Here is a 24,734-nt window from a genome sequence, read left to right on the forward strand (position 1 = left end):
TGAATGTAGTGTTTACATCAACGCTAAACAAGTGATCGGTTGCTGTGCGTTTTACCATTGCTAAGAAAATTCCCGCTCCTCCGTGAGAGATACGAGACTGGTGCGTCTCACAGGTGTGCTCATCAGTAATCACGCCACCGGCATCGCGCCGTTCTCCCGCGGCCCTCAGCCTCGTCCTGCTCGCCACAGTAAACATAATGAATGGCGATTGTAGAACGCAAAAGCCGAATCCTGGACATTTTGGGCGATCGCAAAATCCCGGGCAGACTCGTCACGGAGACTCACTAGTAGCCTAGCCTTGTTGTTTAACTGCGCTCTCTTACCGGTAGGCGTGGCTTGGGAGTGGCCTCCTAGGGCAGCGAAGCAAGTGCATTCTGGGAGTTGTTGTCTTTCATCCACATGAGCCAAAAATACATTTTCTGGCTTTTCTCAGTCTAGAAGGCTCCAAATTCAAAAATAATTTCACATTTCTATGACATAATTGACACATTTTAAATACACATTCATCTTTCCAGAGGTGAAGTATCTCTTTAATAGAATCCACTATATTATTCAAATACTCAACAAATTCATCGAAAAGATGTCTGGAGCCCCAAAAGATACAAAATACATCATCCACATATCTCTTCCACATAACAATATTATGATGTAATATATGTATCTCTCAGATGTATCTCTCTTCTAAATATCCCATAAATAGGCAAGCATAATCCGGAGAAAATTTAGAACCCATGGCTGCACCCTGTTTTTGTAAATAGTATTTATCCTCAAAGAGGATTTTTTTTTTTTTTTTATAAAAGTAAAATGACAATGATAAATTCAAAAGGAGGGGGGTATCTCAGTTCTTTGATTTAAGAAATATTTAATCGGCAATAAACCTTTCCTATGAGGAATGTTAGTGTATAATGAGACCACATCCATAGTTGTTAGAAATAATTATTGGGTCAATAATGGGAATGAGAATATTTATGGTCAGATTTAAAAAATATATATATTGCAAAGTTTTGAATACAGGATTGTTGTGATATGTATGTATAATTATGTAGACTATTTATGTAAATATTTTTTTTTTACATAAAGGGGGGGGGACCGGGACTGGCGGATTAATGCGAGCAAAGAAAACAGGCTTAATTTTAGACACATGAAAGATGGGATGAATCCTCCTGTACACTGGAGGAAGATTGAGGCGGACTGTCACCGGACTAACGATTTTAGTGACAGAGAACGGGCCAATGAATTTAGGTGCAAGCTTATTAGAAACGGAGCGGAGAGGAATGTCCTTGGTAGAAAGCAACACTTTGGAACCGACGACGTATACGGGAGGCCTACGACGGTGGCGATCGAGTCTAGTCTAGTCTCACGGGCTCTAGTCCAAGTGCGGCGACACCTCTGGACGAAGGCGTGGGCGGAGGGGACCACGACTTCGGATTCCAGACTAGGAAAAATTGGTGGCTGGTACCCTACACTACACTCAAACGGTGATAGGCCCGTGGATGACACTGGCAACGTGTTGTGGGCGTACTCCACCATAGACAGTTGCTGACTCCAAGAGGAAGGATTCTTGGACACTAAACATTGCAACGTTCTCTCCAAATCCTGGTTGGCTCGCTCAGTTTGACCATTGCTCTGGGGATGGAACCCAGAGGACAGACTGACAGTCGCACCCAGGAATTTGCAAAATTCTAGCCAAAATTTGGACACAAATTGGGGTCCTCTGTCAGAAACCACGTCTGTCGGGAGGCCATGTAGCCGAAACACGTGGTTAACGACAATCAACGCTGTCTCCTTGGCTGAGGGTAATTTGGGCAAGGGAATGAAATGGGCTGTCTTCGAGAACCGGTCCACCACGGTCAAAACTACCGTGTGACCCTGGGAGGGTGGGAGGGCGGTGATAAAATCTAGAGCGATATGGGACCAGGGTCTCGAAGGCACCGGCAGCGGTTGAAGTAACCCATCTGGAGGTCGATTAGAAGTCTTACCCGTGGCGCAAACTGAGCAAGCCAAGACAAAACTGTGAACGTCACGAGCCATGAGAGGCCACCAGAATCATTGCTTGACAAAAAATTTAGTGCGATTAACTCCTGGATGGCAAGCCACATTGGAACAAAGTCCCCACTGAATAACGCTGGACCGTAAACCCTCAGGCACAAATAAACGATTCGGTGGACAACGGGTCGGAGGCGTTACCCCTTCTAAGGCCTTCTTGACCTTCGATTCGATCTCCCATGTGAGTGTAGAGATGAATAGAGTCTCTGGTAAAATGCACTCGGGAGTAGACGGGCGTTCGGAACGGTCAAAAATACGCGATAAAGAGTCGGGTTTGATGTTTTTGGAACCCGGGCGGTACAAGAGAGTAAAATCAAAACGACCGAAAAAAAGAGCCCACCGAGCCTGCCTGGAGTTTAGTCTTTTAGCAGTCCGAATGTATTCCAAGTTCTTGTGATCGGTCCAGATGATAAAAGGTACCCCCGACCCTTCTAACCAGTCTCTCCGCCACTCCTCCAATGCTAACTTGACCGCCAACAACTCTCCGTTGCCAATGTCATAATTGCGCTCGGCAGGGGATAAACGATGAGACAAAAAGCAAGGATGCATCTTGTCGTCTGAAGGAGAACGCTGGGATAGCACTGCACCTACCCCCACCTCTGACGCATCGACCTCCACCACGAACTGACGTGATGGATCAGGGGTTATCAGGATGGGGGCTGAAACAAAGCAACCCTTCAGTTTGGCAAACGCAGCCTCGGCTGTGTCTGACCACCTGAACGTCGTTCTGGGGGAGGTCAAGGCGGTCAGAGGTTGGCTGAAATTGCGAATGAAACGCCGGTAGAAATTGGCGAACCCCAGAAACCTCAGTAGGGCCTTACGGGAATCTGGACTTGGCCAATCCACCACAGCCTTGATCTTCTCAGGATCCATGCGCATTCCCTCATCCGAGATGATGTAGCCTAGAAAAGGAACAGACTGTGCATGAAAAGCGCATTTCTCCGCCTTGACAAATATGTTTGGACTTGTGAACCGTGACAGTTACATGGATTATGGTAAATTACCGCAGGTGTATGCTTGGTAACACACTTTTTCACTTTATTTGTGGCCTCTGGACAATAAAATCCTGTATTCGTGGGCAGATCTTTTTTCTTATTTTTGAGTTCCTTTTGTATATACGTATATACGTTCCATTTTGTATTATTATTCATTAGTTTGGGACTAATGTTTGGTGCTACGCCTTTCCATCCCCTTGACTGAATAATTAAGTAAACATAATTTCTTAATTTATCTTTGAAAAGAAAACTCATTGCTTAACTGGCAACTCTCTGCTGTCTCAGATGACAACATCTTTTCTTGTTGGCCGCCGTAACTTCTGTTGGTTGCAATTCGCAACCTCACAGCTAGATGCCGCTAAAATTTTCTGCACCTTTAGGAAACAAACTGTAATTTTAGGATGATAAATAAAATTGTTTCTACATTCTACTTAGGTGTATGATGCTTTTGGGAAATGTGGCCCTGTACGCACATGCCTATTGACTGAACTTGTAATACGCATGTGCACCCCATCGGCGTTCTCAATGGTTCGCGTTTTTGAAGTTTGCACAGAAAGAACATAAGAGTTTTCTGTTAAAACGGTGTCGTGTTAGCTGCCCCTAAGTTAATAACTAATGATCGTTGCGACGGAAGTGAATCAATCAAACTAACTTTAGCTGGACAATAACTTTATTCTAGAGCTGCTATAAAGCCAAAACACTTTACTTTAATTTCCTATTATCAATGTAAAGCTGCTTTGGAACAATCTACATTGTTAAAAGCGCTATATAAATGAAGATGACTTGACTTGACTGGACTTTTGATCTGAGAGAGTGAAGAGTGTTGTGACACTGCTATATTAAGGATAAGAGAAATCTGCATAATTATTTTACAAGAATGAAGGAATATAAAATACTGTAAAAAAAAGTATATGTATGATTCAATTAGTTTTAGGCCCTAATTGAAGTTCTCTGACTTTTGTATATGAGACCTTTATGTTTGGTGCAGAAACTTCCTGTAGAAAAAAAAAGAAAAAAAAAGAAGACTTTTATTTTGACAGCAGAGCATATTGGAACAGGAAGGCCTACTAGACTTGATAATGCGAAGTCAGGAATTAACACCACAGCATGCATGTTAGAAAAAACTGTTTGAACCAAACAGAACATTTGGTGAATTAAATGTTTTTGAGGACTGTTTACTAGTGATGGCAAAATGAGGCTTCCTGAACCATTGAGACCTTTCATCGCAGCCCATTGCTTCAGCCAAAGGTTCATTACTCGAAGCTTCATTCGGCATTGCTCACTAGTGACACCTAGCTACTGTGCAAAGAAATAGCAGACAAATTCATTCATTCTGAACCAGTGTGTGTGTGTGTGTGTGTGTGTGTGTGTGTGTGTGTATTTATTTATTTATTTTCTTCTCACTGTTAATGTCTGTAACCTTTCATTTGCAATAATAAAAAGACCTAAGCAGACATTTGTCCATTGCCTGGGTATAATATAAAATATGTATCTTTCGCTGTCTGAATTTACTTGTGCAGAGACAACTGTCACACACACAGTTAATTAATTATTCATAAATTGTTTGGATAGTGACAGTATGAACAACAAAAGTGACACTGTGTTGAGTGCAGTGCTTTTGGTGGAGGGAGTGTAATAAAGTAAACTGCAACAGAATAATCTGGGGTGGTAAAAATTGTTTCTGGGGGTTATTGTGCAGTGAACTGCTACTAGTTTTAGTGCAGTGTTTTGCTTATTGGACTGGGGATATAGAGGAGCAAACTGCAACACTGCAGTTTGGGGTGGGTGAAGGAAGGATTACAATAGATTTTTATTGAGAAACAGAATTATTTCAAGTGTGTTGGGGTTTAGACGATTCCTCTTCTCGGACAGAATCTCTCCAGCCTTGGAAAAGATCTTTTCACAAGTAACAGAGGATGCAGGGGAACATAAAAATGCCAGTGCCAGCTGGTATAAATGAGGACACTGATGCTTCTGTTGAGCCCAGACAGGGGAGGATTCCCTCTTTCTTGCTGGTCCATTACCAGGAAAAAGGAAGAGGTCACAAAAAGCTAACAAATCCAAAAGGGTAATCCAAATCAAAAAGCAGTCCAGTCCAGATCCAAAAATCCAAAGCAATCCAAATAATCTTATCTAATTAATATAACAAGACTATAATATAGCTACTATAATTAATAATAACAATATACTATAACTATTCTAACCTGATAATGTAATAATATACAGCCCTAAAACATATATGACACAATAACGACAATGACAATGATAGTTATCTAACTCTCTGACTCTCTGACACTACTACAACTCCTGACAACACTCACGAGGTGGCGCGAGTTTCGAACTGCCTTTTTCCAAAAGAGACACTCAGACCGAACCGATGACATATCCACACAAACCTTGGCCTCGTTTGTCATTAGTCACGTGATTTTCACGTTAACAACACAAGCCTCGAATCGCGGCTTCATCAGGCATGCCCATTTTTTCTCGACACAAGCTTCGACGCCTCGGTTCAAATGTCACATAACTACTGTTTACAGATTGGTGTTTTTAGTCTTTAAGTCGTTTATGGATTAATTGCCCATTGAGGTTCAAGAGAAGATGAAGATGACGTATTTCATCACATTTGATATGTTTGTTATGCCTGTTTTTGTTTTCTTTCAAGAATTGATAGTTTTCCTCTATTCATGCATGCTCTGTGAGTTGCCTGAACTTTTTAAGTAACTACTGGTTCATTAAAGTTGCAAACCAAGTTTGTTATAGTGTGTCATTGTTCTCTACAGGTTGAGTGATTGTGGTGTCACAGATGAAGGTTGTCCTGCTCTGGCTTCAGCTCTGAGATCAAACCCCTCACACCTGAGAGAACTGAATCTGAATTATAATAAACTAGGAGACACAGGAGTGAAGCTGCTATCTGGTGTCCTGGAGAATCCTCACTGTAAACTAGAGTTTTTGAGGTAAGATCATCTCTCTGATAGTCACATGATCGGGGCCTCAGAGAGACATATTTTAGATAGTTCATATTGAGACCAAATCAGAGTGTTTTGGAATGTAATTAACATATAATGTTTTTTTCATGAATGACATTCAACATTATCACAGTTAATGTGTTTGATAGCTGAAGCTTAAGCTGATTACTTTCATCTCCACTCTCATCACATCACATTTGTGGCAAAAGCTACATTAGTGCAGGGTTGCACTGGCCCACTTAGATTGACATTTGGTCCACCCAATCAAATGAGACACAAAATAATACAATTTATTGAACAATTATTTGAATTTGAAAGGTGTGCTTTAAGTTTATTAACATTTATAATTTATTGTCAAGGCATTTGATTTAGTTGATTATAGCTAATATGATGATGGTGAATGAGATGTTAAATGTTAGTTTAAATAATACCTTTGTTTCTATTAATGCATATTTGTTTTGTTTCAATCTACCTTTTATGATTATCAACCTACTGCAACTACTGTACTACTGCTTCTACTATTACTTCTGCCAATACCTCTGCAAACAGAAGTAAATGAAAACAGTAAAGCTCAATGAGTTGTACTCTTGCGTCCTTCAAATTTTAAATGCCATTTGAAGTTTGGGCAGAGCTGAAACAAAAATCTGGAAAACTTGACAGTTGCCGATGGCATAGTTCTGCTCCGCTGGGGGAAACTTTCTTGAAAAGAAGGCACATGGATGGAGCTTGAGTAGATTTCCCTGCTGCTGAGACAACACAGCCCCCACACCTGATGTGGAGGCATCTACCTTGACCATGAAGGGCAATTTGTTTCAGTGTGGGGGTGGTAGTGAAAGCTTCCTTGAGTTGATGGAATGCGGATGTGGCAGTGGGTGGATGTGTCAGGACAGAGACTTGGGCTTATTGCGGAGCAAGGTGGTGAGTGGTGGGAAAATCTTACTAAAATCTTCAATGAATTGATAGTAAAAGTTAACAAATCCAAATAATCTCTGTTGCACTCTCAAGGAAGATGGAAGTTGCCAATTTTGGACTGTTTTTACCTTCCCCTGGTCCATCTTTACTCCCAACGTGCCAATGGTGTAGCCTAGAAATCAGGAATAGATGATTGATGAAACTCACACATCTCTATATTTAAATAGAGATGGTTTTCTCTCAGCTGTTGGAGGACCTGCGCAATGTGGTCTGCCTTGTTCCAGGAATAGATCAGGATGTCATCGATGTACAGTAGTCAACATTTGAAGTGGATCAAAAAAGTTGTTCAATTTTGTCTTAAGACAAGAACGGGCACTGTTAAAAATTCATGTATAACCTTGATAAAAAGTTTTGATCCACTTCAAATGTTGACTACTGTAGATGATCACAAAGCAATCTAGATAATCCCGGAACACCTCATTCATGAATCCTTGGAAAATGGAAGGTGACTCAAATATAAAATAGTAGAACCAACCTTAGAGAAGAAATCAATATACTAAAGAAAACAGGTAGGATTTTTACAGAGACTTGAAGACAGACAGGGTAGGTGCCGTTCTAATCTCTAGAGGCAGATGCTCCAGAGTCGTGGCCCTGCCACCGCAAATGCACGCTCCCCTCTACGCTTGAGTCTAACGCGAGGGACAATCAGCAGAGCCTGGTCGTTGAATCTTAGGCTTCTGGAAGGAGGGTAGGAATGAACAAGTTCGTTTTTGTGTTCTTGTTAAGGGCACGATAGTCAATACAAGGCCTCAAGCCTCTGTACTTTTTTGCCATGAAGAAGAAACTGGAAGCGGCAGGGGATGTAGAATGGTTGATGTATGCCTCACACAGTGCCTTTTCTACATACTCCTCCATGGCATTCTGCCCAGGAATGGATAGCAGGTAAATCCTACCCTTTGGTAACTTGGCCCCAGGCAGCAGCTCAATAGTACAGTCCCATGGCTGATGAGGTGGTGATTTGCTAAACACATCCTGGAACACCCGGCATTCAGTTGGAATCTCCACCTTACAGTCTTGAACAGGGCTCTTGATGGTCGCCAGCACTGATGGAGAGTTGATCAATACAAGAGTAAGATTTTTTGGGTAGATGAAGACATGATTTAAAACATTCCATTCCCCAGGTAAGGATCTCTCCAGTATTTCAGTATATGTTTGGGTCATTCACTTGAGCCCCTTTCACACAGCGCTTTGAACCCGGCAAATTGCCGGCAAATTGCCAGAGCGCCTTCTGTGTGAACGCAAACTCGACCCGGGATTTATGCCGGGATCGATGCCGGGTCGGGACCTAGTAACATTGCCGTGTTCAGTCCCGGAACGCGCGCTGTGTGAACAAAAGCCGTAATAATGCCGTGTCGTAGTGATGACGCTGAAGCCGGGCTCGTTCTCCAGCTGTGAAACGGTACGTAATGCGCAAGTTTATGATCGAATCAGAGAAACAAATGCACAGGCGTGGTTTCTCGAGAGAGAGAGATCGCAGCTCATAAGCAAACTTAAGACGCTGCTGAGATTACAAGTCACATCGATGTCACGTGTCTTTACGGCATTTTTACGGGTTGTGTGTGAACGCACTCTCTGATTCCGGAAAATCACTGGCAGTGTGAATGACCAAAATCAAACGAACCCGGGTCAAATCCCGGGTCACTTTATCCGTGTATTTTCCGGAATCTCTGTGTGAAAGGGGCTTTGAAGACACAGGCGTCCCAGGATGATGTCGGCGATAGATCGTTCCAGCACCAATGTGAAGAGTGATGGTTCCTTTTCCCAGCGGCTTACCCATGATAGAGTGGTGAATGTTTGGGGCATCTTGAAAAGAAGGGAGCACTAAAATAGGAAGCCAAAGTGAGAAAGCACATTTGACATTTAGCAGCTGATCATGTGATGCACTGAATGTTCTAATCACACTGGTGTGATAATATGCATCAAAGGTTTAAAACGTATATGGGCTACTGAGTGAAGAGTGTCATTGTTCTCTACAGGTTGTGTGAGTGTGGTGTCACAGATGAAGGTTGCGCTGCTCTGGCTTCAGCTCTGAGATCAAACCCCTCACACCTGAGACAACTGAATCTGTCTGAGAATAAACTAGGAGACACAGGAGTGAAGCTGATCTCTGCTGTACTGGTGAATCATCACTGTAAACTGGAGATACTGGGGTAAGATCATACGTGACACTGAAACTGTGAAGTCACTGTGAATTTTGCAATTACTTTAAAACATCAAAATGGTATAAAATGCATGGAAACGAACTATTATTACATTAATTACAAGCAAAACTATTGAAACAACAATCAAATTTACCAATTTAATTAAATTTAATTACATTTTCATCAATTTAATATCATGTCTGTTCATATGATGTAAGAAAATTAATATTTTCCTGTTTGAAGCGTTAACTGTCTTTCTTCCTATTGCTGTGAATTCATGTGATTGATCTGCAAATGATTGAATACAGTGCTGCTCCTCATTAAGGTGATACTGCAGTACTGATAGTCACACTGAAATACACTTTTAATCACAATCAACATTTAACACTCTTTACTTTAAACACACTAAATCTCAGCACAGTGAGGAATAACACATTCATATAATTTTATTTTGTAAATTTTATTTTTCCTGCCTTGCCCTGCCCTGCCCTTTATATGTGATATAAAGTTTTAATTTGTTATCAGTTTTTAAATAATCTTTCTCTTTCACATAGAGACATAGGGCCCTATTTTAACGATCTGAAATGCAAGTGTCAAGCGCAAAGCGCAAAGCGCAAAGAGCAAGTAACTTTGTGGGCGGATCTCCGGCGCTGTTGCTATTTTCCCGGCGGGATAAATGCCTCTTGCGCCCGGCACAAATCTAAAAGGGGTTGGTCTGAAGTAGCTTCATTATTCATAGGTGTGGTTTGGGCGTAACATGAAATAAACCAATCAGAGCGACATCTCTCATTCCCTTTAAGAGGAGGCGCGCTTGTTCTAAAGCGGATTCCTATTATAACGGCGGATTTGCCAGGCGCGCGCCAGGAGCGGTTCACAGCCGAGGAGACTGACGTTCTCGTCAGGGACATGGGGATGGAGAAACCCACCCAAATTAACTTCGGTTAAACAGGCGTATGATAATTTGGGTAAATGTGTAAGTTAGATGTATGCTTTTATAATAAATTGTCTATCTATCTATCTATCTATCTATCTATCTATCTATCGTAATAATGTATGATTTGCAAAAATGAAAACTGCTGCTTCTGTGTAGATGAGAGAATCAAAGTGCACGTTGTGCACACGCTACATTGATTATGGCCAAGCATGCACCCTTAAAATAGCATATGAATAACATGCGCAACGCGCCACTGACTTTAAACAATTTTTTCCTGGTTAGTGGCGCAATTGTTTTCCAAACCTGCAAAATAGCATGAAGGAACGTTTGCGCCGGAACACGCCTCCTCTTTGCGCTGAACCGCCCCCGGGAGCGCAAGTGTATTTCTTAGTTAACAGACGTGCTTCTGTGGAGGGAAAAGTCCGCTTTGCGCGGGTGCAAAATAGGAATGATACATGCGTCGTTGTACAAAGTCAATTGCGCTGGGTGCAAGATAGGGCCCATAATCTCTTAGAATAACAGTCAAACTCACTGACATATTGAAACAATTGTTTAAAATAATGTTTAAAACAATCTACCATGGTGATTTGAGCTTTTGTTATTGGTTTCTCTTTGATAATAAAGTCTCTGTCGATCTGAGAGTGTGAAGACTGTGTCATTGTTCTCTACAGGTTGAGGGATTGTGGTGTCACAGATGAAGGTTGTGCTTCTCTGGCATCAACTCTGAGATCAAACCTCTCACACCTGAGAGAACTGGATCTCAATTGGAATAAAATAGGAGACCAAGGAGTGAAGCTGCTCTCTTCTGGACTGGAGAATCCTGAATGTAAACTGGAGAGTCTAGAGTAAGATCATACGTGACACATTCACATTCATTTATTCATAAAGTAACATCACGATGGAATAGGGCAATCAAACTATTATTACATTCTTTACAATAAAACAATTGGTAGTTGACAAGATTACAATTTGTTAATTTAGTTCACCTCTGTTTAAAAGTTAAAGTGTAACCGGGTGGTAAATACCCTTATAGTTTGTTTCTCTCCTTGCACTGTTAAACATTAAGCGTAGCTTCAGTTCGAGCAGGTCACGTTAGTCAGGCTCGCATCAGTGACTCTCAGCTGATACACGTCTACCTATAGGAATATGAGGCCTATCACTGTATACATATATAAGCTCCTTCAGTATTATCAGCAGCTATCACGTTTTGTACTGTGAGATTTTAGTATTTTAGTTAGTGCTGTCAATCGATTAAAAAAATTTACTTGATTAATCACAATTTGTTTCTGTGATTAATCGCGAAGAGGAGGTTTAATTGTATCACCAGCTCTGTAAATGTTATGTTTATCCAAAATTTGTTTTACTTTAATTTCTTTTTTAAACGTTGTAAGTCCCGGCGAGAATACATTTTTATATTTGAAACTAGTAAATTAATAAACTTAAAGTAATTAGAACCTCCTAATGTGTTCCTGGTGGGAAATCTAAATCTAAATAGTATTTATCAGTATTCAAGTGTTCAATCTCTCTTGAGTGGAGTTGATTGAGTGATTGATCTGTAAATGATTAAACACATGAGCTGCTCCTCGGTAAGGTGATACTATCAACATTTAACACTCTTTACTTTAAACACTTACAGCATTCTCAGCACAGTCAGGACTTTGATACATGAAGAACAAGATGAATTTATCCTTAATGACCATCACATCCATCTTTTTATTTTTATTTTTTACTTCAAATGAAATTGAAGAACTAACTGGTGTGATGTCATTTAGATCAAAATCAGGCCAACAAAAATTTTTCGGGAGTTTGAAACAGCTTGCCAAAGTGAATTTTCCGGAAAAGCTGCTGCTTTTAAACAATATATTGTATAAAGTGGTATATAAATAAACATGACTTTACTGGAGTGCTGAATTTCAGAGCTTGTTCAAACATATCCACATCGCTATGATCAGATACTTTCTTAACTGCTGTTTTCTCGCCAATATAATTTTTGTTATTGAGAGGAAAGCGTGCAGCACGTAATAACATATTCATCTAAATGTTGCTCTCATCAGTGTGGCGGTGTTGGAATATTCACTAACAGCACATCGCTGCTCTCGTATTTTGAACTTTTTTTTTTTTGAACGAAAAGAACTTAATTAACTTAATTATTAAAATAAAAGTGTTACCAAACTCACTTACATCGAACATGGTTATTGGTGCTTATGTTTTTGGTTTCTATTAATGAAGTCTCTGTTGATCTGATTCTGTGTGACTGATCTGAGAGAGTGAAGAGTGTGTAATTGTTTTCTACAGTTTGACTGAGTGTGGTGTCACAAATGAAGGTTGTGCTGCTCTGGCTTCAGCTCTGAGATCAAACCCCTCACACCTGAGACAACTGAATCTGTCTGACAATAAACTAGGAGACTCAGGAGTGAAGCTGTTCTCTGCTGGACTGGGGAATCCTCACTGTAAACTTGACGAACTGTGGTAAGATCATCTCTACCATAAAGACTCTAAAGGGGATCGCACACCAGAAGAGAAGCACAGCATCGTGCCGCGTCTAGGACAACTCGAGGTATCGCACACTGACTTGCACATTGTCAGTTTATGGCCAGCAATTTTGTTATGTTTAAGGACATTATGAAATTAAGATAATGTCTGTACTATAATATGATTGTACTCTACAATTAAATACTATTGTTGCTGAGTCTGCAGTCTGAACTCAATAGCTCAGGGCGTCCGTTAACTGAATTAATTGAGAGTTTCACCTGAAAATTAGATAAAATCAGCAATTTTCATCCAAGCAGCTGATTTCTGTAAATTAATGTAAAACTAAACGTATCTTGCAGCACAGGGGAAAGTCAGTATGTTCTTTTATGATGAAAACGTAATATAAAACGATGTAAATGGCTCTCTGTGTAGCGTGGGATCATGGGAGTTGTCATCTTCACTTCTACAGATGATGTTAAGCAATCCAATGGGACTCGGGCAGAAATCATGTTCATGGATGAGCTAATGTATTAAAAGTCCCATATTGTACACCTTTCTGGAGTTTTATTTTAGGTTTTGATGTCCTTAAGAATATATATTTGCGGTATAAGTACCAAAAATCATCTCAATATATTTTTACAGCTCCTTTCTCAGGAGCTCTGCTAAGAACAGGTCGATTTTGGCCTGTCTAATTAATATTCATGAGCCTCTCTTCTGATTGGCCTGTTGTTTTATGAGTGACGCACGGCCAGGCCAACCACAGGTAACAAGGGTCATGTATGCTGTAGCCCGCTGTGGCTTGGTGATGCTCACAGATAAGGTAAATAAAACACCTGTAATGATGGACATTACTGAGGGAAATGTTATCCGGCCTTATATGTTCGAGCCGGACGCAGTCCCCGAATCGGCGACAACAGGAGACAACCAACCACCACCTCAAACGCGCTTACAAAAGGATGTTTCAGAATGGTAATAAAGTTTTTTTTTAAAGTTTCGGCGTTATTGTAAGAGTATTATAATTACCATTACATCAATGCTGCACCATTACATCAATGCTGCAGATTTAACTTTAACGTTAATTTAAACGGTCTGTAAACAAACTCAGTTTCCAACAGATATTCTATCAAAGTTTGTGGCATTCATAGACTGTACAAAACAACACGCCAGCATCAACTTAGCAATACGTTAGTATTGCATATCCGTTTACAAACTACAATTTCAGATTATGCTGGCTCCATAATGTAACATAAAATGTATTAGAAGTTTACTTACGGGTTGCGAATTTGAGGTTGGACCCAACAATGTAGGGACTGCAGCATCTTTGAGTAGCTTCTTTGAAAAACCGGCATTGAACTGTGCCTGAGGAGCTGTATACACCTGGCCACTGGTTTTATGTGATTGGAAAGCTATCCGATCATGAAAAGACCAGGTGTAAATGCCCTTCGAAACACATGTGAAATGGATTTAAATCTGATCGCTCAAACCACTTCAGGAGGTGGTTTGGGCCGCATTCCAGACGAAACTGGACAAGTGTAAATGCATCCGGTTGTGAAACCACATATGTAAATTTTACTCGTCCCAAAAATAAATGTGTGAGATTGTGTTATAGGCTATATGACATGTTATAGCCAGTCACATGTTATGACAGCGCTACTGCAGAAAGTATCACCGCAGATGAGCAGCTGAGCATCTATTCGTCAAGCCAATGAGCAAAATATCGCAAATCAAAGTGAAAGTAAGTCGCAGACGCTTAACACACAATCATCTTCATTAAAAGTAAAGAAGCAAAATGATCTTACAAGTGCTGTTGCCGTGCACTCTCCTATTGTGGTCTTTGATTTTGAAATTAGCTGATGATCAATAAAATGCAGCTCATATCTGTTGCTTTCGGTGACGTGAACTCCATTAAATCTGCATATAGCGCGGGAATAGAAGATCGGATTTAAATCCGTTTTGCAAAAACACATTTATGTGACCATGTGTAAATGGAATCGTTTTGATAAATCAGATAAATCTGATCAGTAAAAACGCATTAAGTGACCAGGTGTAAACAGGCCTTGACGAAGCAGTCACCTGTGAAATGTGCAGAACAGACGGTTAAGGTCGAACAAAATATTGCTGTGGTATTTCGGAATAAATACCACATTCCGGGCGGCAGTGGCTCAGTGATTCATGTAGGTTGTCTACAAACCGGAAGGTTGGTGGTTCAATCCCCGGTTCCACCTAACCAAGTGTCGAGGTGTCCATGAGCAAGACACCTAACCCCAGCTGCTCCCGACGAGCTGGATGGCGCCTTGCATGGCTGACACCGCCGTCGGTGTGTGAATGTGAGGCTATGTAAAGCGCTTTGGTGACCATAGGTCTGTGAAAGCGCTATATAAATGCAGTCCATTTACCATTTACCATTTAAATGAAGATTAGCCACTGGTCTCTAAAAATAATGTTGTTTGGAAGCCTGTGCAATGATGTAGTTTTCTGACATCCATCGACTGAAGAGCGTTTTCTCTACATGTTTCCGTGTTGTTGTTGCTCAGCAATGGCATGGACGCGATGTTGTCTGGGGTTGGGCAAAAGGAGTGAGGGACGGTGTGCAGTGCTTGGGGTGGTGACTGAAGGCGGTGACTGAGTAGTTCTGACGCCGAAGTCACAACGGCTTGTGAAAAGGCACAGCTACTTTATGCAGGCTGTGTGCATTTGTCTGTGGATTGACTGTTTTGAAACTTATATGGTAGTTACATAGCCCTTAGACCTCTGTTATCACGAAAAAAGCCAGGAAATTTCGGTTTTGACAATATGGGACCTTTAAAGTTTTATTAATGTTACTGTGGTATGGAGTAGGGTGCAAACGAGAGCCGTGGGAGTGGAACGTGGCCGGTGGAGAAAATGCTAATGATATACACCTGCGCGACACACTGGTCTCGAGTCCCATAGAAGGACAACAGTGAAGGGCAAGAGAATAATATAATATTTAAAATTATATTTTTTATCAAAAAACCTTACTCACTGTGCCTTTAATTAACATAGAATGAACTCTCAACAAAATAACACGACCACCTCAGAATGCTGGTGTAACAGCACAATTAATCACTGGTGTGCAGACACCACTGTCATAATATAATGTGTAAATATAATTACAGAGAAAAATTCACATATTAGAGATTTATTAAATGAATGCTGAGTGAAAATAAACTAAATATAAATTCACACTATAATCACAGAATCTAAGGCCCCTTACGACCTCATACATTTAGTGAAGCTATGAATCTGATCAACAGAACTGCATGCTCTTCAGTGACCTTAAATATGCATTGAATTAGAAGGAGCATTTGAAACATGAGAAGACAGCGATAACTGAATCTTAATTGTGTTTTGGCAGGAAAGACATGATCAAGGGCTAGCTAGACTTGAGCTCCGCTCGCCACATTAATGCTCTGCTACTAATGAGTCTGGACGAAACCCTAAAGCCTTCCTTGAGCTCATTTGAAGTATCGCCTTGTAAATATATTGGCGCAAACCGTAACTTTGCAAAAGGAAATGCAATGTTTGTGCAATGTGTTGGAGCAAACCGACTACCAGATAAAGTAAGAAAATCATATATAACAGAAATCTCGAAAAGCAAACCCCAGAGCGCCACCAGCTAAATGCATGAACACAAGTCACAATTCCCTGAAAGAAACATTGAGAATTCGCATTCCTACTGTTGAAGGACTCTCTCCGCCTAAGAGTGGGAACATCAGGATGAATCAGTAGAGAAGAGTCAAATAATGCTTATAGATATCATTCAGCGTATAAAGATATCACTTATCTAATATCACTCTCTAAGAGTCACATGATCTGGTCATAAGACCATAAGCCTATACTTTATTGATGGAATAATGGAGGGAGTATAGTAAATGTATGTAGAAAAATGTATTTAGGGTCATATCGATGTGTTGTTAGGAGAGCTATAGATGTAATATCAATAATTCTTAATCACTAATATAAATCTGTACTAGAATTTGATGTCAGAGTTTCAGTATCTGAATATTGTGTTCAGGGAGCAAAAAGAATAATAATATGATTTCAGATGATTCTGAATTGATTCATCTTTATTTATTTTTTCTCATTGTCTCTCTCTCATCATCATTATACTGTTAGTTTAAATGTGATGATGAGAAAGTCCTTGTTGATCTGATCTGAGAGAGTGAAGAGTGTGTCATTGTTCTCTACAGGTTGTGGAGTTGTGGTGTCACAGATGAAGGTTGTGATGCTCTGGCTTCAGCTCTGAGATCAAACCCCTCACACCTGAGAGAACTGGATCTGAACTGGAATAAAATAGGAGACCAAGGAGTGAAGCTACTCTCTGATCTGAAGGATGATCCACATTATAAACTGGAGATACTGACGTGGTAAGATACTGATGGCATTTTTTTATTGTAAATTCAAATGGCTGTTTTACTCCCTAGAAAAAAAATTAAAGAAAATTGTACCTGATTCAGTAACACCATGTGTGTGTGTGAATATTTTCTCAGGGCTCTGCCCTGGAAGCTTTGTCTGTTGTGTCTTTGTTTAATGTTTCTATGTTTTTTTGGTGATTGAGGATATGGCTGTGTCTTTATTTATGTTGGCCATGTGCTTGCCTTGACTTGCCTCCAAGTTACCCCTAGTTTTGTCTTTGTCTAGTCCTTGATTCACTAATTGTGATCACCAGGTTCTCATGTGCTTTCCTCCATTTATATTGTGCTTCCTTGCTTCATGTCTTTGCTTGTTGTGTTATGTGTCATATACTATACATATACTGTGTCTGAAGTATTGCCTTCTTATCTGAGTGTTATTGTCCAGAGTTTGTTCTGTAGTTATTTTTATCCTTGCTTTGTTATTTTAGCCTTTTAATTGATTTGTTATTTAGCCTGTGCCTATACCTATTTACACCTTCTTTTGCTGTACTCCTGTTTTGCTAGAGCGATTTTATTTTCCTTTCCCTTAGAGCTATATGTTTAGTTTTTCAGCCACATAACTTTGGTGTTTGCCCTGCCTTGTACTTGTTTAATGTTTGAGTGGTTTTGTTTTTGTGTCTTGTTTCTCCCCTGTTGATTTGTGTGTCTCTGTGTGTTTGAGTTTTGTCCTGCCCAGCCTGAGACACTGACTGCTGGTTCCTGGGCTGCTCAATCCTGTGCCATAGGGCCAGATTTACTAACAGCTTGCGCCAGCGCAAACTCAATTTTGGCATTAAAAAACTACTTTCAGGATTTATTAAAGACACATAGTGAAAAATTAGTGCTGAATAGGCGTGGACACAGTTATTTTTGAAACTGACTTTATTGCAAATGCATTTGTAGGAGTTTCCCTTTCAGGCGCAAAATTTATGGGAGAAGAGTATTTAAATGAAACGCAAGGTGATTTACAAAGGTTTGCGTTCGTCAATGGGCTGGTGTTTGTGCTATTATTTACCGCCCCAAAAAAGCACGTCTTAAACCAGACGCTACCTGGTAGATTGCGTTGGGCATTATGGAAATTATCTGATTGCGTCTGTGTTCTTCAATTTGCGTGTCGTCAGTAGATCACGCGCAGAAATAACATTAATGTTATTTTCAGCTTTTACTCTTTAACTGTCTCTATGTGTGTGATAATCTGAGATTTGGGTTGTTTGTTATTAACTGATATTATATTTGCATTTAAGTGTAATGATCATTTCTGCTGTTTCTGTATCAGTCCGTTGTGTGAAAGTGACCTTTCATGTCATTTTGATTTTGTAAAGTGACTTTGAGCATCAGATAAAAGCTATATTATCATGTTTGAGAATGAATTAATATATTTTATCTAGTTAGTGCAAAGTTTTCTTATGAAAAGATGTGACAGACTTGATGTCTCATACTGCATCTGACTGTTTGTGTGTTTTTATTTTAGGACTTTTGATGACCTGATCTTCTCGTGATCATCTGATGGTGAATAAGGATCCACTACAGAGACTCACAGTCAACAGAATCAACAGAGACTGAAAATACAGTGACTTCACTCTTATAAATTAAGACTTAATTTAGATTTCAACAATACTTTGACAGACCTGATAAGGTGGCAGTAAAACACCTTTTATTTCAGAGCAGAAAAATACAGTTTCTCATTCATAGATTAACCATTTTATTTGTATAAATGCACAGTATAAATTCAAAAATGTTGGAGTTTTGTTACAGAGAAAATATAAAGCCTGAATATGTGTGTTTGCGTTGTACCAGCAGAGGGAGACAAAGACTAATAAAAGGTTAAAAGAAGAAAGTCATACACCTATGATGGCTTGAGAGTGAGTAACACTCTCAAGCCACCATAGGTGTATGACTTTCTTCTTTTAGTCACTATATCCGCACTTAGTACTGCACTGTGCATATTCACATCATTGTGCTTTAGATTTTGATTTACTGTATCCTATTATAATGAATGTGTCATTTTTAATTGCCAAATCTAAGAATAACTATCAGCACATCTTCGTGTAACACTACAGTAAAACTGTCACCATTAAATTTTGAGGAAATTTATTACAAAACTATACAGGAAACTGAAAGTGCAGCACCTTTAACTTGTACTGGCTGGATTGATAAACAATTAATAAAATTTCATTTTATATGTCTGGTTCATTCATGTTTATTTTTTACTTATTTTAAAACACTTTAAACTAACATTGTACATAAAATACATACAGGTTTAATTTTTTCAGTATCAGAATTATCCTTGATGATCATATCGGATCTGTGCGGAAATAAACGCACTGCATCTGTCCTGTTAAACACATTCCTTTATAATCCAGTCATAATATTTTTCACATCACATATTTAAATAATATTATTTAAATTTAGTTAATTTTGAACACACACATGCAAAAAAAAAATTATATAAGTTACATAATGCACCTTTAAATTATTATTATTTGCAGACTTTTTACAACTTTGTTATATCTTAGGTGGCACTGTGTGTTCGTATGAGTGATGGGGTTTGCAGAGCTGTGGAGCTGCTGCATGGATCTCAATACACAAACCTTCTAAGAGTAACTCAGCGTTCAGAATATTTCTGTCTGATGCTGCAGTGGCCCACATTCATCTGCAGTGTGTTGAGTTTAGTGCTCGTGACTTGAAATCTGAATTTAATATGAGCTGTTTAAGATGGTACAGATATACTGCTAGTATAGAATACTGCATTTGTTGCTAATTTCCATTATTACTTTCCCCTTATTTTCAGAAGGCCTCGTTTACACTGCAGGTCTTGATGCCCAATTTACCGTCCGTTTACATATTCTTTCAACTGTATCCGATGTGTTTACACTTGCCATACTATCTGAAACATCGTGCATGCTTAAAGGGTTAAATTATCTTGCACAGACATACGAACGCGAAATATTCTTGATGCTAGCTCTGTGATATAGGCCTATGCAAAGTTCGCCAAACATCACCATGATTTTGAGGCGGAGGAGGACGAAAAGGGCCATCATTGCAGCCTGCACATATGCTTTAGTTATTGTGTGCGAGAGAGATCTCAGGACTAGTGGGAGCATATTTTGTTTAAACATTGGCTTTAACGAGGAGCAGTGGGTCCTAAATTTTAGGATGAGTAAGCCAACCTTTGATATGTTGTGTCAACGTTTGTCCACATTCCTCTCCTACGACGATACAACGTTTCGATGGGCCATCCGTCCCTTTGCAGATGCGCATCGGGGTTGCTCTCACTGACAGTGTAAACAAGGCCTTAACTGCACTTTTCAGCACTTTTCATGTTAACACAAACAATGATAAAAGTGAGGAGTTAAGAGTCTCACATTGCTGTGTGTGTGTATGTGTGTGTGTGTTTGTGTGTGTGAGTATGTGTGTGTTTTGGGTTGGGGTGGGGTGGGGTGGGGTGGGGTGGGTAGGGAGGTGCGCCATTGGGTAAGTTGTGTCAAAAGGGAGGCCCACTATCTTAGACTTTGAAAATCCCTGGAGTAAGACATCAATCACGTCTGAGTTCTAGAGCATTTTACTACAAACACTTAAGGACTCAGAAAGGTCAAAGTCTGGCAAAAAAAGCTGCTTGTACCTTGTACAACATGATGGAATTCCTTCTATGATGCCCTGGCTCGAATCTGTGAAATAGACCTTAACACCATCTCCTCCAAATTAGGACTGACAGCGATAACAGAAAGGGAACACCAGTTTTTAAAGGAGTACTGTACTGCGATGAAGGATACATACATTTAATGTGATTATTCTTATCATTTCAAGCTATCAAAACCAGATTTGCTGATGTCCTGGGAAATAAAGAGGCAATACTTGCTACCGTAACTCTTCCAAAATTCAAACTTCGCTGGCTGCGGTCACAGGAGTTAAAGGATAAGGCTAAGGCAAGTTTGCATCTTCACATCACACAGATTCAGCCAAAGAGAACGATTTCTTTTCCTTTGAGGAGGTTGAGGAGAACACCTCCTCTTCAGCAGAAAACCAGGTGGCAGACTATATTAGATCTTCAGCACAAAACTTCAACTCTATGTGTGGATTTTCTCTCATCAAGAAAACTTCACTACGTTACAATGCTGCAACTCCATCTAGTGCTCCATCTGAGAGACTGTTCAGCCTGGGCAAGCTTGTCTTCTCTCCGAAGAGGAACAGACTGTCAGAAAAAAGATTCGAAAAGATTATCCTCCTATGTTACAACCACTGGTTTAGTCGTTAGATGAAATGAGTATTTTAGTATAAATTAATGTATTGTTCATTTTCACTGAGAACGAACAACATGTTAATCTACATAGAGAGTTGGTTAGTGCTCTGTTTATTGTGCAATAATATACAGGTACAGAGATTTGCACTACTTAATGGCCAAATCTTCCTTTGTTTCTTTTTACCCAAGTTTACATTTGTGTGTCTTAGTTTTGCACTTGATTGCAAAGTGTGTGAATAACTGAATATTATTTATTTTCAATATTTAATTTTTATTACTTTACTGAATATTTAAGAGTTGGATAGTGCTCTGTTTATTGTGCAGTTTTATACAGATACAGATAATTGCACAAATTAAAGGCCAGATTTTCCTTTGTTTCTTATTACCCAAGTTTATAGTTGTGTGTCTTAGTTTTGCACTTGAATGCAAAGTGTGTGAACATTATTTATTTTCAATATTTAATTTTGTTACTGTACTGAATATTTAAGAGTTGGATAGTTTTCTGTTTATTGTGCAGTAGGCCTAATATACAGTTACAGAGATTTGCACTACTTAATGGCCAGATTTTCCTTTGTTTCTTTTTACCCAAGTTTACATTTGTGTGTCTTAATTTTGCACTTGAATTTTATTTTCAATATTAATTTTTTATTTGTTTTTATTTCTATGCATATCATATGGCAGGCTGCAATCCATTGAGTTCAAATAAATACAACATTTTCTAAAATACTGTATATAGTGTTTTTATTCTTCAATCAGTTAATATAAGCATATTTGACGTTAAAGATGTTATAGAACGTAATATTATAAAAATAACATCACAGTTACTTTGCTGAGTAACTAATTACTTTTACAATGTGGTAACTGAGTTACTAACTCAATTGCTTTTTGGGAGAAGTAATTTGTAACTGTAACTAATTACTTTTTTTAAAGTAAGATGACCAACACTGCATATAAAATACAAATAGGACTACCAAATAGTCACAGTTTTTGGCTAGATGCAAGCAAATCACGTAACACATCCTATTGACCCTTATCATATTTCTGGGTTTTTCAGAAGTGGAAGTCGTCACCCCTCCTTGAACTGCCACCTTACCGTGGTGGAGGGGTTTGAGTACCCGAATGAACCTAGGAGCTATGTTGTCTGGGGCTATATGCCCCTGGTAGGGTCTCCCAAGGCAAACAGGTCCTAGGCGACGGGTCAGACTAAGAGCGGTTCAAAACCCCTTATGATGCCCAAAAAAAGGAGGACCGTGACGTCGCCCGGTATGGCGCAGCCGGGGCCCAGCTCGTATGCGAGCGCCTGGTGGTCGGGCCTCCCCCCATGGGGTCCGGCCGGGCTCAGCCCGAAGGAGTGACGTGGGGCCACCCTCCCGTGGACCCACCACCTGCAGGAGGGACCGTAAGGGGCCGGTGCTAAGTGGATCGGGCGGCAGTCGAAGGCGGGAGCCTAGACAATCCGATCCCTGGACGCGGAATCTAGCTCTAGGGACATGGAATGTCACCTCTCTGGCGGGGAAGGAGCCTGAGCTTGTGCGTGAGGTTCAGAGATTCCGACTAGAGATAGTTGGGATCACCTCTACGCACGGCTTGGGCTCTGGAACCACACTCCTCGAGAGAGGATGGACTCTTCACCACTCTGGAGTTGCCCATGGTGAGAGGCGGCGGGCTGGTGTGGGTTTGCTTATAGCCCCCCAGCTCAGCCGCCATGTGTTGGAGTTCACCCCGGTGAACGAGAGGGTCGCTTCCCTACGCCTTCGGGTCGGGGATAGGTCTCTCACTGTCGTTTGTGCTTACGGGCCGAACGGCAGTGCAGAGTACCCGGCCTTCTTGGAGCTTCTGGGAGGGGTGCTGGAAAGTGCTCCGACTGGGGACTCCATCGTTTTACTGGGGGACTTCAACGCCCACGTGGGCAGCGACAGTGACACCTGGAGGGGAGTGATTGGGAGGAACGGCCCCCCTGATCTGAACCCGAGTGGTGTTCTGTTATTGGACTTCTGTGCTAGTTACAGCTTGTCCATAACGAACACCATGTTCAAGCATAAGGGTGTCCATCAGTGCACATGGCACCAGGACACCCTAGGCCGGAGGTCGATGATCGACTTTGTGGTTGTTTCATCCGACCTCCGGCCGTATGTCTTGGACACTCGGGCGAAGAGAGGGGCGGAGCTGTCAACTGATCACCACCTGGTGGTGAGTTGGATCCGATGGCGGGGGAGGAAGCTGGACAGACTCGGCAGACCCAAACGTACTGTGAGGGTCTGTTGGGAACGTTTGGCCGAATCTCCTGTCAGAGAGATCTTCAACTCCCACCTCCGGCAGAGCTTCGACCAGATCCCGAGGGAGTCTGGAGATATTGAGTCCGAGTGGACCATGTTCTCCACCTCCATTGTCAACGCGGCCACTCGGAGCTGTGGCCGTAAGGTCTCCGGTGCCTGTCGAGGCGGCAATCCCCGAACCCGGTGGTGGACACCGGAAGTAAGGGATGCCGTCAAGCTGAAGAAGGAGTCCTATCGGGCCTGGTTGGCTTGTGGGACTCCTGAGGCAGCTGATGGGTACCGACGGGCCAAGCGGACTGCAGCCCGGGTGGTTCCGGAGGCAAAAACTCGGGCCTGGGAGGAGTTCGGTGAGGCCATGGAGAAGGACTATCGGTCGGCCTCGAAGAGATTCTGGCAAACCGTCCGGCGCCTCAGGAGGGGGAAGCAGTGCCCTACCAACGCTGTTTACAGTGGAGGTGGGCAGCTGTTGACCTCGACTGGGGATATCACCGGACGGTGGAAGGAATACTTCGAGGATCTCCTCAATCCCGCCGTCACGTCTTCCATTGAGGAAGCAGAGGCTGAGGGCTCGGAGGCGGACTCGTCCATCACCCAAGCTGAAGTCACAGAGGTAGTCAAGAAACTCCTCGGTGGCAAGGCACCGGGGGTGGATGAGATCCGCCCTGAGTACCTCAAGTCTCTGGATGTTGTGGGGCTGTCTTGGCTGACACGCCTCTGCAACATCGCGTGGCGGTTGGGGACAGTACCTTTGGACTGGCAGACCGGGGTGGTGGTCCCTCTTTTCAAGAAAGGGGATCGGAGGGTGTGCTCCAACTATAGGGGGATCACACTTCTCAGCCTCCCTGGGAAAGTCTATGCCAGGGTACTGGAGAGGAGAATCCGGCCGATGGTAGAACCTCGGATTCAGGAGGAACAGTGTGGTTTTCGTCCCGGTCGTGGAACACTGGACCAGCTCTATACCCTCTACAGGGTGCTGGAGGGCTCATGGGAGTTTGCCCAACCAATCTACATGTGCTTTGTGGATTTGGAGAAGGCATTCGACTGTGTCCCTCGCGGCGGCCTGTGGAGGGTGCTCCGGGAGTATGGGGTCCGGGGCCCTTTGCTAAGGGCTATCCGGTCCCTGTACGACCGGAGCAGGAGCTTGGTTCGTATTGCCAGCAGTAAGTCAGACTTGTTCCCGGTGCGTGTTGGACTCCGGCAGGGCTGCCCTTTGTCGCCGGTTCTGTTCATAATTTTTATGGACAGAATTTCTAGGCGCAGCCAGGGGCCGGAGGGGG

At 41.5% G+C, this 24,734-nt stretch overlaps 1 protein-coding gene across 1 annotated transcript in view; it reads left to right on the forward strand.

Annotated features, from left to right (window-relative positions):
* LOC309505872 (uncharacterized protein) overlaps positions 1–24,734 on the forward strand; it is a 105,853-nt gene that overhangs the window by 18,608 nt on the left and 62,511 nt on the right. Inside the window, 5 exon segments of the mRNA XM_082179335.1 lie at positions 5,822–5,995; positions 8,956–9,129; positions 10,726–10,899; positions 12,350–12,523; positions 16,738–16,914. Of these exon segments, the coding sequence (XP_082035461.1) occupies positions 5,822–5,995; positions 8,956–9,129; positions 10,726–10,899; positions 12,350–12,523; positions 16,738–16,914 (873 nt within the window).

This window comes from Leuciscus leuciscus (assembly GCF_965113295.1).
Source record: "Leuciscus leuciscus genome assembly, chromosome: 9".
Classification (NCBI taxonomy): Eukaryota; Metazoa; Chordata; class Actinopteri; order Cypriniformes; family Leuciscidae; genus Leuciscus; species Leuciscus leuciscus.